Raw genomic sequence first — 12,739 nt, 5'->3', positions numbered from 1 at the left:
CATTACGCACCCTTAATTTCTTATCTCAATTTACCATATTTTTCATTTCTCAAAACACATTTTATATTTTGTATCAATTTTCAGTTTAACATACATCCAATCAACAATCAATATTTAATAATACTAACACAATTCCATCAAGATATATATATATATATATATATATATATATATATATATATATATATAGTATACATATATAATGCTAGTATATTTTATTGTATACAGTATATTTTATCTTTATTTCTTTTAATTACATGTATAAAAATCCTTTTATTTAATCAACAATTAAGCCTGGAACCTATTATATCTCCCAACACAGAGTGTAACCTCTTTTTCTTCCTCCCTTCTCAATCTCCCCCTTTTTAACCGTTTTCTCTTGGTCTAACATTCCGTTTTGTATTAATTTTCTGGATGCCCTTTTATCCCTTTCTCTTGGCTTCTTTTTCCCCTTTTAGTTTTATGTGTATTGTATCTTTTTTTTGCATATTTTCTGTCACCTTTCGATTTGTTTGTGTAACCCTCACTATAATTTTGCTTTTTTGGCTTGTTTTCCTCTTTCCCTTTTAACTGTTTCTTTTTGGGGGGAGCACTGCCCCCTTTTCCCTCTCTGTCCTTTCGGTATCACTGTAAATCTCAGTGAAATTCTCTGGTTCTCCTCTCTATCTCCTTTTTCCTGCTTGTTTCCCCTTTCTATTCTTTTTTACCAATTGTAGCTTTGCTCATTCTGAACGTCTTGCTTCTGACGTAGTGTACTAGAGTGGTTGGACTAGAAGACCTCCAGGATCCCTTTCAATTCTATTACTACTAGTAGTAGTATTAGTAGTTCTAGTAGTAGTATTCTCTTTTGCCAGTTCCTCTCCTATTTCCTGTTCTATATGTTTCAGCTGTTTTTCTGGCTCTACAATACCTTTTAATATTACATGTGCAATTTTTAACATCCCAAGTAATACTTCATACATCCAAAACTCAATTTTCAATTTACCATTTTCCCAACTTTTATATTATACCACAATTAATGAACTTTTCTAATTTTCCAATTTCAATTTCGTCCTAATTTTAGTACAAATCAACTCAAAAGTCTTATATCTTCCACAGCCAAAGAAAAGCTAAACCAAATAATGAAAAGAAACCAGGCGCTCCTTAAAAATTCTCACCAGTCCCTTTTCTTTAGTTCAGCTGTGTTTTCTCTCTTCCACTGAGTGTTGTACTTACTTTCCTCCAGCAGATGGCGCTCTCAAATCCCCATACTGTACTGTACTATTCATTTATTTGTCAATACAAAAAAGCTTTAAATCCATTCAAAAAGATTTTAAAACCCTTATTTTTATTCTCAAGATTTTCTCTTTTTATTCTTTTAAAACTTCTTTACTTCCATTTCTAATCAACAAAAATATTCTTGGGCTTTCCCTTTTTCAACCCCACTTTTCTTTACCTGCATTCCAAGTCTCCAGTAGCTGCTACTTTAATCTTTAAAAGTTTAGAACCTAATATTTAAATTTTCTTTGGAACTGCAGGAAAAAGATAAACCTGAATTCTACAAAATACGGAAAAATTGGTACAAATGTCTGAAACAGAAATTTATATATATAAAATTTAAAAGAAAAGGAAAACTAGACACTCCTTCCTTGCGTACTCAGATAAAATGAAAATATAGAAACGTTGCACCATAAATCAATGGAAAACAAAACCTCTCAAAACAAGTCTTTGGAGAGGGGCAGCATAAAAATCTAATAAATTATTGTTATTATTATTATTATTATTATTAAATCGGTATCTTCCTCACAAATATGCAAAATGAAGACAACATAATATACAGAACTAAAGAAAACCCTACAAATCCACACATTAGTTTCAAATACTTAACATTAGGTTGCTTGATAGTGAGAGTCAACAGTACGGTAGACAAATTATACCTTTTATATAACAAATAAATACATGTACGTAGTGAAAAAAATATTGATAAGCAAACAACAATGTGCACATAAAGAACACTACTGTAACTGAATATGTTTTATATGTTGTTCAAGTTTATACGTTCGTTCGTCTGTCTTTCTTGGTTTTTTTTCTTGTTTTGATTTTTTTCTATTTCTTCTATTTTTATATGTAGAAACTTAATACAGATTATTTTTTTTAAAAAATTATTTATCCATAAGCCGGCCAATCTCTCTCCCGGTTCCAACACTTTGTCCAAACACCGCTCCTGCTCAAGATCTTAGCCTGGCTGACCCAGCTCCAGAGCGGTCATGGAAAGGTGGCCGCCACCTCCATCCGTCGGCTTGAAGAGCTTGTTTCTGATCTGCCTTGCTCCCCTACAGTCTTCCAAAATGCCTCTTCTTCTTCTTCTTTGCTGTCCCTTCAGGATGGTTCCAGTCCGAAGACACGCACGCACGCACGCACGCACACACACACACCGACAGCAGCTTCTCTGGCTGGATTTTTGTCAAGCTCCTTGGAGCTCGGCTATTTTCTGAGCCGGTGTTGCTGCAACGCTTCCAGTTCCCCCTCGCTCGGACTCCTTGACCTCCCTCCCAGTTACTGCTGCTGAGCCCGGCAGTGGCCTATTCGGGGCCTAGGGTTTTATTTGTTGGCTGGACCCGACTGAGCTGCACCTTGTTGGCTGGGGCCCGATCCTTCCGAGTCTTGGCTCGGTCTTCCACAGGACGAGCAAACCCCAGGATGAAAACTATCTGGCCCAGGTGCATCTAAAGGGCCCAGGGGTTCTCTTGCTCTCTTTGCCTTTTTTGATTTGCTTTCCTGTTTGGTCTCCAACAATTTGGGTCGGCTGGCTATTTTTTTTCCTTTTGTGTAAAAACCCGTCACCTTCTGTTCTGTTTCGGGCCAACGCAGATTGAAGAGCAAAGGAGGAATCTCCCTCGACGCCATTTCAGCTCAAACTCTTTTCTACAAGAAGCAGCGCTTAGTTTCACAAGCATTTCAGTCCATCCTGGCCCCTTTCCCGGCGAAGGCAAAGGAGAGAGATCAAAGTTGATCAAGGCCAATTAACATTACACACACACACACACACACACACACACACATTTTCTCGTCTAGAGGTTCAGCAGACGGGGCATTTGCACTCCATGGATTTTCGCAGGGAAACAGCAGGGTGTTAGCGTAGTGTGTCTGGAAACCCCAAACCTCCAACTGACTCCATTACAAGTGTTGGAACCCCACCCCGATTTCCCCATGAGGCCCCCCTGAAATACCTGTGGGCAGTGGTCAACAATTCCCTAGAGGTTAAAAACTTGCTCCCTTTCCCCATGCAAGTATTCTTGTCTTTTTCTCACTCTTCTAACAGAGGGTCGGGGTCTCCCTCCTCCTCCTCCTCCTCCGAGTCAGACATGACCCTCCTTGGCGTCTCAGCCCACTCTGGTGGTCCCCCAGGTTCATCCAGGCCTCTCTCTCTGCCCCTCACGCTCTCTCTCTCTGCCCCAGCTGGCAAGAGTCCCGGGTACCCAGAGGGGCCTGGCTGGCCCTCCTCAGAACCCGCCCTTGCCAGAGTTGGCCGAGGGTCACTCACCACCACCCCCTTCCTGCCGTCTCCCTCCACTACCGAACCAATCCCCCCCCCCCCGATTTTCTTACTCCTTTCTTAGGGAAAGACTTTGTTATTTGGGGCATTTGCTGCAAGTTTCAGCACCTGGCGTGTCTGGGCTTCCCTGAGAGCCTCCTTGCAGGTGGCCCCCCCCTCTCCCTCCTTCTGGGTATTCTGGCTTCGACCACTTGTCCTTTCCATGCCTCATTTTGTCCGAGCGTCTTCATGGGGCCAATCCTGACTTTGTTTGTTTTGTCAAGTGAAGATATGATAATACTAAGATACACGATACTGGTAAAAATTTGAAAAAAGAGTATTAGAAATAATAATATTCAAATACACAAAACTAGTAAAAATAAAGAACATTCGCGCTGGTGCCCCTGTGCAGGCCCCTTACTGACCTCTGAGGAATCGGGAGAGGTCAGCGGTGGAGAGCCCGAGAGTGAGGGTCTTTTCCTTTCCCTGTGGTCTTGTTTCTGCTCCAGGCCACGTTTCTCATGGTCCAGAGTTCCTCAAAGACCTTGAATTGAGATTTCCATGGACAGGATCCTTCCTACAACCCCCACCCTTAAGTTTGTTGAAGTCAGCTCCCTTAATGTCCAAAATCTGACCTGGGCCGTTCGGTATTAGGGTGAATTCTAGCATAACATGGTCTCTTCCCCCCCCCCAAAGTTCTTGGGACTTCCACCCCGTCTTTGATCCTTTCCTCTCTGCTAGTAAGAAGTCAGTCAAGTGACCCCTGAGCCCCAGGGTTTGGGTAGCAGGAGCTGCCAGCCAGGCCGGCCAAGAGGCAGTTTGGCCCCCCACTGGCTGCCCACCTGACAGAGCCCCCCCTTTCTGGGAGGGGCATCCCCTCTCTTGCAGCCCCTTGTCTAACTGTAGAGCGAGAGGTCCATCTAGTTCCTCTGCCTGGTTGGGGGGCTTCTGCTATATTCGTTGTTCACCCCAATGAATTAAAGGCTTCAGATGCCACACACACACACGCATGCACCCGCCCAGGTTTGGGAAAGCCAGTTATGTCCCTGGTCACCCTGGGACTGGCACTTGCTCCTGCAGGCAGTGAGGGTGCCTAGTCTGAGCCAATCTAGCTGTGCCCCCCCGCCCACCCACCTCCTGGGGTCCCCAGAGGCCTGTTGCATGAGGGCGGGGGCTCCCCTGGGCCGCACACCAGGTGAAGGGGAGGGGGCTGCCTACGGCAACTACTATGGAGCCAACAATGAAACTTTTTCAAATGCCCCCTGGGCCTTAAACAGGAGATAAGAACTGCGTGCAGAAGGCGGGAGGAGATATTGCCAATTACAAAACAATAAAATTATTAGCACTGCTAACGTTTTATATTCTCACATTAAAACCATGTTTGAATGGATCCATAACAAACCCTGAAAGCTGGTCCTTCGCTTAGCGCCCGCCCGCCCCCCCCCAGGGGAAGGCGAAGAGGAGCAGCAGAGCCGCGGTTTCTACCTCAGGGGCAGGAGGAGGGCCCGGGCGTGGCACTTCTGAGTGGTCAGCATGCCAGGTGGGCAGTTGGCCGGTTGGCCTCCGAATCCTGGGGCAACTCGGGAAGGCGGCCTGGAGGCCACTCCAACAGAGTCCTTGGCAGCACAGCTGCCGTGATGCTGGGAGGGGCCGCGAGGGAGGGGGCAGGGAGAGCAAAGCAAGAGCCCCCCCATCTTATGCACCCTCAATTTTCCTCTCCCCGAGATCGCACAAGAACAGTGCCATGTGCTGCCCCCCAGGTCACAGCTGCCCTCCCCCACACAGCCAGCAGCTCCGCCCCCTTTCCCCAGCACTGCCAATCTCCCCCAGCCGCCAGAGTCCACGCCTGTCCGTGGAGACCCACCCGCTGCCAGTCACCCCTTCTGGGTGGGAGTCTCCAGTGGAAGAGAAGTGGGGGGCTGCCCTGAAGATTCCGAGGAGGAGGAAGAGGGGGGGCTCTGCTCAGGCCAGGGTCAAGGCTGGGGGGCAGGGCGGGCCTCTCTTTCCACCAGGGCCCAACAGACCAGCCAAGCAGGCCAAACGCCGGAGCCCTCAGAGCTCCGAAAACTGGCACGCGGCCCCTTCCGCCTCAGGGGTGGGGAGGGGGCCTTAACAGGGGACAATGGGGGAGGGGAGGGGCCCACTGAGCACAAGCAGTTTGAAGGGTTCACGCTGCCTCAACCCGCAAAGCCACCAACAGGGAGAAAAGCAGGTGGGGGCCCCCTAACAGGAGGCAGGCAAGTCACACACACACCATTCTCTCCAGGGGGACACTTGTCTACCTGCCCCCCCCCCTGAGAATCTGGAGGGGGCCCAGCTGGAGGAGGCCCTGGGCCAAACCTCCGAGCACGAGGCTTAGGCAGGCGGGGCCGAGATAAGCAGGGGGTTTATCAGGGAGGCAGCAGGTACCAGCAGGTGCCCAGTCCAGGTGGAAGCTTGCGAGAGCCAGGCCTACAGGTAAGGCTGAGCCGGAGCCCCCCACTCTAGCTGTGGCCCCTCTGAGGCCCTGAGCAGGGAACTGGGCAGGCAGAACCCCAGGGGAAGGCCCGAGGGGCGGGAGGTCAGAAAGGGAGCGATCCTCACTGGACTCCAGGGCCTTGAGGAGGGGGCTTCTCTGGACTATGAGAAAGCTGTCCGTTGGCCCCACCCCACCCAATGTGGGCTGACCCACCAGCCCAGACTATGTATGCGGGGGGGGAGGGAAGGGGGGGATTGAAAACCTCAAGGTTTCTTCTGAACCACCTTGACAAAGATTTGAAACCTCCTCGCCCCCCTCTTACCCCCCCCTGCCCAGCTGACCCCTGGCAGGGATTCAGGTGAGCCAGGCCCTAGATGCCCTTGGCCATCTCACCCACCGCACAGCTGGAGGGCAGGCCCCTCCTCCTCCTCCTCCCCCTCCCCCTGCCGGCCTTAGAGGGCAGTGCAAGGGCAGAGTGCTGAGGACGCCTCCTGGCCACCCAGCCTCCCAATACAACCTGGGCCAGCGGAATGCAGGCCATTAAACGGGCTTTGGAGCCTTGTCACGGGAGGGGGGGTCTTGCCCGCCTCTTTTCCACCCCCCTCCACCTTCTCCCCCCCAGTGGCCGCTCTAGGGTCACTCTGCCGCCAAAGCCCCCCGCCCCCTCCCCCCGCCAGGCTTCCCCCAGCTCAGAATTCCTCCGTGGGCTTCCAGTGGCCACCCTGAGCCGGCGGGGGCAGCATCCAGTCAGGGGCCGTGGAGCGGGAGGGGCAGCGGCAGGATGGGCGAGGGTGCCGGGCCAGCCCGCTCAGTCCCCCCCCCCCGCCTCTCCCCGCAGGACGCGGCATGGCGCTCTTCTCCCAGTGCCTGGAGCCGGTGGGTTTCCTGCAGTCGCTGCGCTCGCTGGCCCTGGGGGTGGTCGCCCAACTGCAGGGCTCGGCCAGCGGCGAGGAGCTGGCCTTCGTGAGCCGGGAGGTGGAGCTGCTGGAGCGGGAGCTGGCGGCGGGCCCGGGGCTGCTGGAGGACGACGGCGGGCTGGGCGCCTGCGAGGACTGCGTGGCCGCCGCCTTCGGCCAGCTGTGCCTGGCGCTGCGGGCGCCGTCCACGGCCGCGCCGCTGGAGACGGAGCTCTTCGCGCAGGGCTGCGCGCGGGAGAAGCTGGAGCGCCGCCTGCTGGTCCTGTGGCGCCGCCTGCAGGGCGACGCCGTGCTCACCCTGCGGCGCCCGCTGCTGGAGGAGGCCGTGCAGCGCCACCGCCCGCGCCGCCCGCAGATGGCGCTCTTCTGCCAGAAGCTGAACGCGGTGCTGGGTGCCGGGCTGCTGTGCCTGCTGTGCCAGGCGGCGCTGGCCAAGCGCGACCCGGCGCTGCTGCTGGGCGTCTGGGACCCGCGCGTGGCCGCGCTGCACAAGCGCGTGAAGGAGGCGCTGGCCCAGTGCAAGGGCTACTTCCGCCAGCAGGCCCAGGAGGACGCCGAGCGCGCCCTGGAGCAGGTCGAGCCCCCCGACCCGGCCCGGCTGGCCGCCTCGCTCCTCCGCCAGCTGGAGCAGAGCTACGACTGGCTCTGCTGGGCCGTCATGGCCTGGCGGGCGGAGGCGGAGGCGGAGGGCGAGGCGGAGGCGGAGGTGCTGGTCCGGGGCAGCTTCGTGACGGCGCGGGCCGCCGGGGGGCTCCGGCTCGTGGCCTGCTACCGGGAGAGCCCCTCGGCCCTGGACAGGGCGCGCACCAACCAGCTGATCGGCGAGCTGGAGTGGAAGCTGCCCAACCCGCCGCCCGAGGTCTACGCTAGCCTGGAGGCCGAGCCGGCCCGCGCCCGCGGCTACCTGGCCCGCCGCATGCTGCAGAAGCTGGCCGAAGGGCTGGGGCCCGCCGTCTCCCTCCTGGTGGTGCCGGGCAAGCTGGAGATGAAGAGCAGCTTCCCGCTGGCCGCCAGCCTCCTGCACGAGTACCGCCACCGCCTGGCCTCGGGCACAGTCTGCATTTTTGCCTAACCTCCCCCCGCCCCCGCCCACCTCGCAAGCCCAGTGGCCGCAATAAAAACCTCTTGAACCGAACCCGACTCCTTTCGACCTTCCTGCGCCCCCGCCCTGCTGAGCTCGGGGGGGGGGACGTCGTCTTGGTCAACCATCTCCCCTCCCTTGCTGGTGTGCACCGCGCACGCCCACAGACAACCACACGCAAACCGTACACAAAAACCAAGCGCACTGGCCCCATGACTGGGAGGACATTTATTGAGGGTGGTGTCCGGGGCGGTGCCCTCCCGGGGGAGGAGGCTGGGGTGGCCCGGAGGGAGAGCAGCGGAAGAAGACGGCCGCCGTGTTCTGGGCTGGCGCCGGGGTGGTAGCAGCGCCGAGCTGGGCCACGTCCTGGTACTGGTGGAAGTCCGCGCCCACGAACAGGAAGAGCCCCTTGGTGGTGCAGATGGCGCTGTCCACGCGAGGGTGGGGGAGGAGCTGTGGCGGCCCCGGGCGGCGAGGGCTCTGCTGCAGGTCAATCGGCTGGAGGCGGTTTCCTGGGAGGGGAAGAGGGGGCGTGTGGTCAGAGGGAGCCTTGATCGGGTATGTGGGGTTGGAAACCAACATAAGTCAAGTCCCCTGTCTCTCAGGGGCCCCCTCCATGTCTCCAAAGCCCCTCCCCCTCACTCCTGTACAACGTCATTGCATGAGCGCAAACACACACACACACACAAACACAAATCTAAAACATGGGTGGGATCTGGCTCAGCCTCTCGTTGCACCTCCCTCTCGCTGCCAGCGAAGGGCAGAGTTTCAGGGCAATACCAGGCGGGGAGGGGGCCCTCTGCCTGACTTTTGGGTTAGGGTAGTAGTGTTGAGGTCAGAGTAGTGTTGAGGTTGTTTTTGTTTTGGGGTTTTGTGTTCGTTCTGTAGCCCATCGGAGGTCTAAACCAGTGATTTTCAACCTTTTTGGAGCCACGGCACATTTTTTACATTTACAAAACCCTGGGGCACATTGAGCGGGGCGGGGGGGGGGGGGCAAAAAAAGTTTGGACAAAAAAATTCTCTCTCCCTTCTTTTCTTTCTCTCTTTCTTTCTCTCTCTCCACCCCTCTTTTTTTCTCTTCCTTCCTTCCTCTCTTTTTTGCTCTCTTTCTCTCCCTCCTTCCCTCCCTCTATGTCTTTCTCTCTCTCCTTCCCTCCCTCTCTCTCTCTTCTTTCTTTCTCTCTCTTGCTCTCTCTCTCTTGCTCTCTCTCTTTCTTTCTTTCTCTTGTTCTCTTTCTCTCTCTCTTGCTTTCTCTCTCTCTCTCTTTCTTTCTTTCTCTTTCTTTCTCTCTCTCTTTCTTTCTTTCTCTCTCTGAGCTTCGCGGCACACCTGACCATGTCTCGCGGCACACTAGTGTGCCACGGCACACTGGTTGAAAAACACTGGTCTAAACCACTTGCAACAGAAACCTCTTTGGAATGGAAGTGGTGCCAGGGCCCAGCTAGGCCAAGGAGGAGAGTGACCCCTTGAGCCCCCTTGCCAAGAAAAGTGACCACCCCCTTTCGATTGCACACCTTGGATGATGTAGAGCACCGAGGAGCGAGGGCAGGTGAAGGCGGCGTCTGCTTGGGACACACCCAGCTCCTCCAGCAGGGGCCGCGGATAGCCCTCCACCCGGCTGTAGCCGTGCTCTGACCTATAGATGGTAACCTGGGAGCCCTGCAGGGGGGGAGGGAGAGAAAGGTCAGCCGTGGAGCCTCAGATGCCCCCCTGCTCCCCGTCCCAGTTGACCTCCAGGATGCTCTGTTGCAGGCCCATGTTTCGGTTCCATTCGGTGGCTCGCTCGTCCAACCCTACGGGAGCACTTTGCGGTCTGTGGCATGGTGCCAAAGCCCAGCATCTCACCTGGATGAAGTAGAGCTTATCTGCCCAGCTGAAGGCGGCGTCCACCTCCCCCGCCAGCCCTGACCAGGTGTGGTTCAAAAGCCAAGCGTGCAGCCCATCTCGCACAGAGTCCGCCCGGAAGTAGTGACCGCCTGAGTGCAGGAGGAGAGCCGGCAGCAGTTGGAGGCCCCACCAGTCCTCAGCTGGAGTGTCCCCAGGATGAGGCACCCCAGTCCAACCCTCCCCTACAGGCGGAGAAAGGCCCTCTAGCCGGGCCGGGCAGCATCGGGACCTGCCCTTAACTCCCCGCCCACTTAGCTTGCAGCCACCTCCGGGCCCGGCTGGGCACAGCTAACTCAGGGCCGTAGCACCAACTCACCGACCTCCACTGGACTCCCTGACTGGGGGTCCTCTGAGCTGCCCTTTGCAGCAGACAGCATTTCCCCTGCCTGCCACACACCCCTCCCCCGGCCTGCTTGCTTACCACGAAAGGCATAGATGCGGCCAGGATCGTCAGAGGAGAAGGCCGGAAAAGGCCGGCCGCTGCAGGCGTTGAGGATGCCCCAGAGCGTAGCGTTCTTCCGGGACTCCCTCCCGTGGCCTGTCAGGGTGCAGGGTAAAGCAATGAGGCTCCCACCTCCCCAGCGCCTGTCCTGCACTCCCAGCAGCCACAAGGGGATCTACCTCTACCAGGGCAGCGCATGAAGTAGTCCCGGGCATCCCGTGGGTAGTGGGGCGGCACATCACCCCGCAACGGATCAAAGCGCAGGAAGTTGAAGCCTTGAAAGCAGTAGTAGCGTTCCAGCCAGCGCACAGCCGCGGTGCAGTGGCTGATGGCTGGCCAGGCACGTTGCTTCACCGCCTTTGTCCGCAGGTCATAGGTGAACACCTTCGAGCCTGCAGGGAAATGGTGGGTGGGTCAGGGCAGGAGGAGGCCGGAATGGGAGCCGAGGAGGGGGCTGCCGCCAGAGCAAAGGAACAAACAGCTTCCTCCACTGGGCAAGGCACGGAGACCGGCCTTGGGTGGTCCTTGCGTGAGGGAGCCTTTCTTACCCTTGAAGAACACGATGGTCTCGGATGGGCATTCCTTCGGATGGCATTCCACGGCTGCGTCCAGGTCGGCTGGAATGCCGGGGAACTCCTGGTCAATCAGCTTGGGGTAGCCCGGTCTCAGTCTCCCTTCGTGGTACACCCAGACGCTCTTGCCCTGCGAGGGGATGCGAGACCGCCATTTGGCACAGACTCCACAGTTGCCTGTCTGGGCCCCTGGATGCGCCTCTGCCCAAGCCAGCCAGCCCCTCCCTGTCACAGCCTCCTCCACCCCACCCCCCATGGTCCCAGCTGCCCCTCCAAAGTCCGCCTGCAAGTCGGCAGCACCTGGAAGAGCAAAACATTGTCGTGCAGGCCGCCTGGGTGGTCGTGGTAGTGGATCCGTAGGGCTGCGTCGACGGGCCCTTGGACCTCAGGCCAGGAGTCCTCTATGGGCTCGGCAGCGCCTGTGAAGCCCTTCCAGGCTGAAGAGCCTTTGAAGAAGACCATGGTGCCCGTCTCGTCCAGCGTGACAGCGTCAAAGCCCCCCTCGTCCGCACAGCGCTGTATTAACTCTGGGCAGAAGAAGAGCGGAAGTGGCAGTCAGTGATACACACTCACCCTGCAGGGAGGTCCCCTCAGCAGGAACTCCTCCAGAGGGGAGCGGGCTCATTTCCACAGCAGCCCCCTCTCGCCACTGCCCCCTATCTGCAGACCTGGGGGACTCCTCTGGCTGAGGGCGAAGGCTCCCCCCTCCCAGCCCCGTCCCCCCTTCGTGCTCTTCCTTTGTGCTCCCAGGGCTGAAGACTTCAGGGTGGGACTCAATGGTGTCCCCGCGGGAGAATTCTGCCCACCCCCACCCCCCAGGGAAGGAGATTTGCGGTGAGCAGGTGGGACCCATGCAAAGAGCAGCATCTCCCACCCAGGGGGCAGCCCACTCACCAGTGCTGTTGGCTGGGGGTTCCGAGCCCAGGTGGTGCCAGGTCCCGACTGTCCTGTTGCCATGGCCGCCAGAGGGCCCCCTACCAGAGGGAACATTTGGCCTTTCAGGGCACCCCCTCCCACCACCCAAAAGGGCTCAAGGCCCCCACCGCAAGTCCCATCGTCCAGGGAAAAGGGATGGCGCCCTGCACACCAGGGCAGAGAGACCAGCCCCCGACCCCTTCCTTTCCCCACACCACCACCCCCGGCCCTCCTGCCCACAGCCACTCACAAGGGGTGGGTGCCAGCCAGGGCCAGGGCCCAGCTGAGGCAGAGGGCTGCAGAGAGGACTCCCATGCTGCTGCTGCACTGCCAGCCCAGCCCTGGTGCCCAGCCTCTTATATGGGGGCAGTGGGACATTTCGCAACCGGGGAAAGTACCCAGCCCACGGCTGAAGAGGGCCACCCCTTTAACCCCTCATGCCCCATCATGGCTGTTCCTCCCTAGAGGGCAGTGCAGCCCGCCCCGCAACACGCACACACACTCCCCAGGCTAAGCAGCGGAGTTGGACCTGCACCTGCTGCGGCTGCTAAAGCCCCTTCCCCAATCGCAGGAGCCCCTTCCCCACCCTCAGCCCCAGAGGAAGACCCGCCTGGCTGTTGGGGGAAGCTGAGCCCCCATCCAGGGAAACCCCGGAGCTACTGCAGGAGCAGAGGCAGGACCCTTTGGGGGGGGCGGCAGGCCCATTGAGTGGGAGGTCCGAGTGGGGGGGAGACGCCTGGCCCGCTCCCTTCCCCAGCTGGCCCCAGGCCCTCTGCCTATCTGCTCTGTGTACTCAGTGGACAAGAGTCCAAGCTCAGGAATGCCCCTCCCAGCCCCCCCTTCACCTTCCCAGAATCTCTGAATGGCAAGCCCCCCCCCCCTTGGAAGGGGGTTGTTTGGCTGCCTGGTCCAAGCAGGGCAGGATCCAGGCCCAAGGCAGCCGTATGGCCAG

General features: G+C 56.6%; 1 protein-coding gene across 2 annotated transcripts; it reads right to left on the bottom strand.

Annotated features, from left to right (window-relative positions):
• Positions 1-8,183: 8,183 nt before the first annotated feature.
• HPX (hemopexin) lies at positions 8,184-12,428 on the bottom strand. Of its 2 annotated transcripts, XM_070749344.1 has the most exons (9): positions 12,038-12,428; positions 11,767-11,846; positions 11,173-11,399; positions 10,849-11,002; positions 10,480-10,692; positions 10,280-10,396; positions 9,817-9,947; positions 9,486-9,630; positions 8,184-8,482 (listed from the first exon to the last, which is right to left on the bottom strand). In XM_070749344.1, exons 1-9 carry the CDS (start codon positions 12,163-12,165, stop codon positions 8,199-8,201), a joined length of 1,479 nt encoding a protein of 492 aa, XP_070605445.1. In that variant the 5' UTR covers positions 12,166-12,428; the 3' UTR covers positions 8,184-8,198. The 2 variants fall into 2 exon arrangements, with proteins under 2 accessions (XP_070605445.1, XP_070605446.1); XM_070749345.1 differs by lacking the exon at positions 10,480-10,692 and having other exon boundaries at positions 12,038-12,180.
• Positions 12,429-12,739: the final 311 nt, after the last annotated feature.

This window comes from Erythrolamprus reginae, chromosome 4 (genome assembly GCF_031021105.1).
Source record: "Erythrolamprus reginae isolate rEryReg1 chromosome 4, rEryReg1.hap1, whole genome shotgun sequence".
Lineage (NCBI taxonomy): Eukaryota > Metazoa > Chordata > Lepidosauria > Squamata > Dipsadidae > Erythrolamprus > Erythrolamprus reginae.
Note: the sequence above shows the minus strand (reverse complement) of the source record. Positions and strands in the feature narration are given on the sequence as shown.

Coding starts and splice junctions, on each gene's coding strand:
- HPX (XM_070749344.1), bottom strand. CDS start 12,165: ATGTCCCACTGCCCCCATATAAGAGGCTGGGCACCAGGGCTGGGCTGG. Junction 11,400..11,766: donor ACCCCCAGCCAACAGCACTG/GTGAGTGGGCTG, acceptor TCTTCTGCCCAG/AGTTAATACAGCGCTGTGCG. Junction 8,483..9,485: donor GGTGCTCTACATCATCCAAG/GTGTGCAATCGA, acceptor TTCCCCTCCCAG/GAAACCGCCTCCAGCCGATT.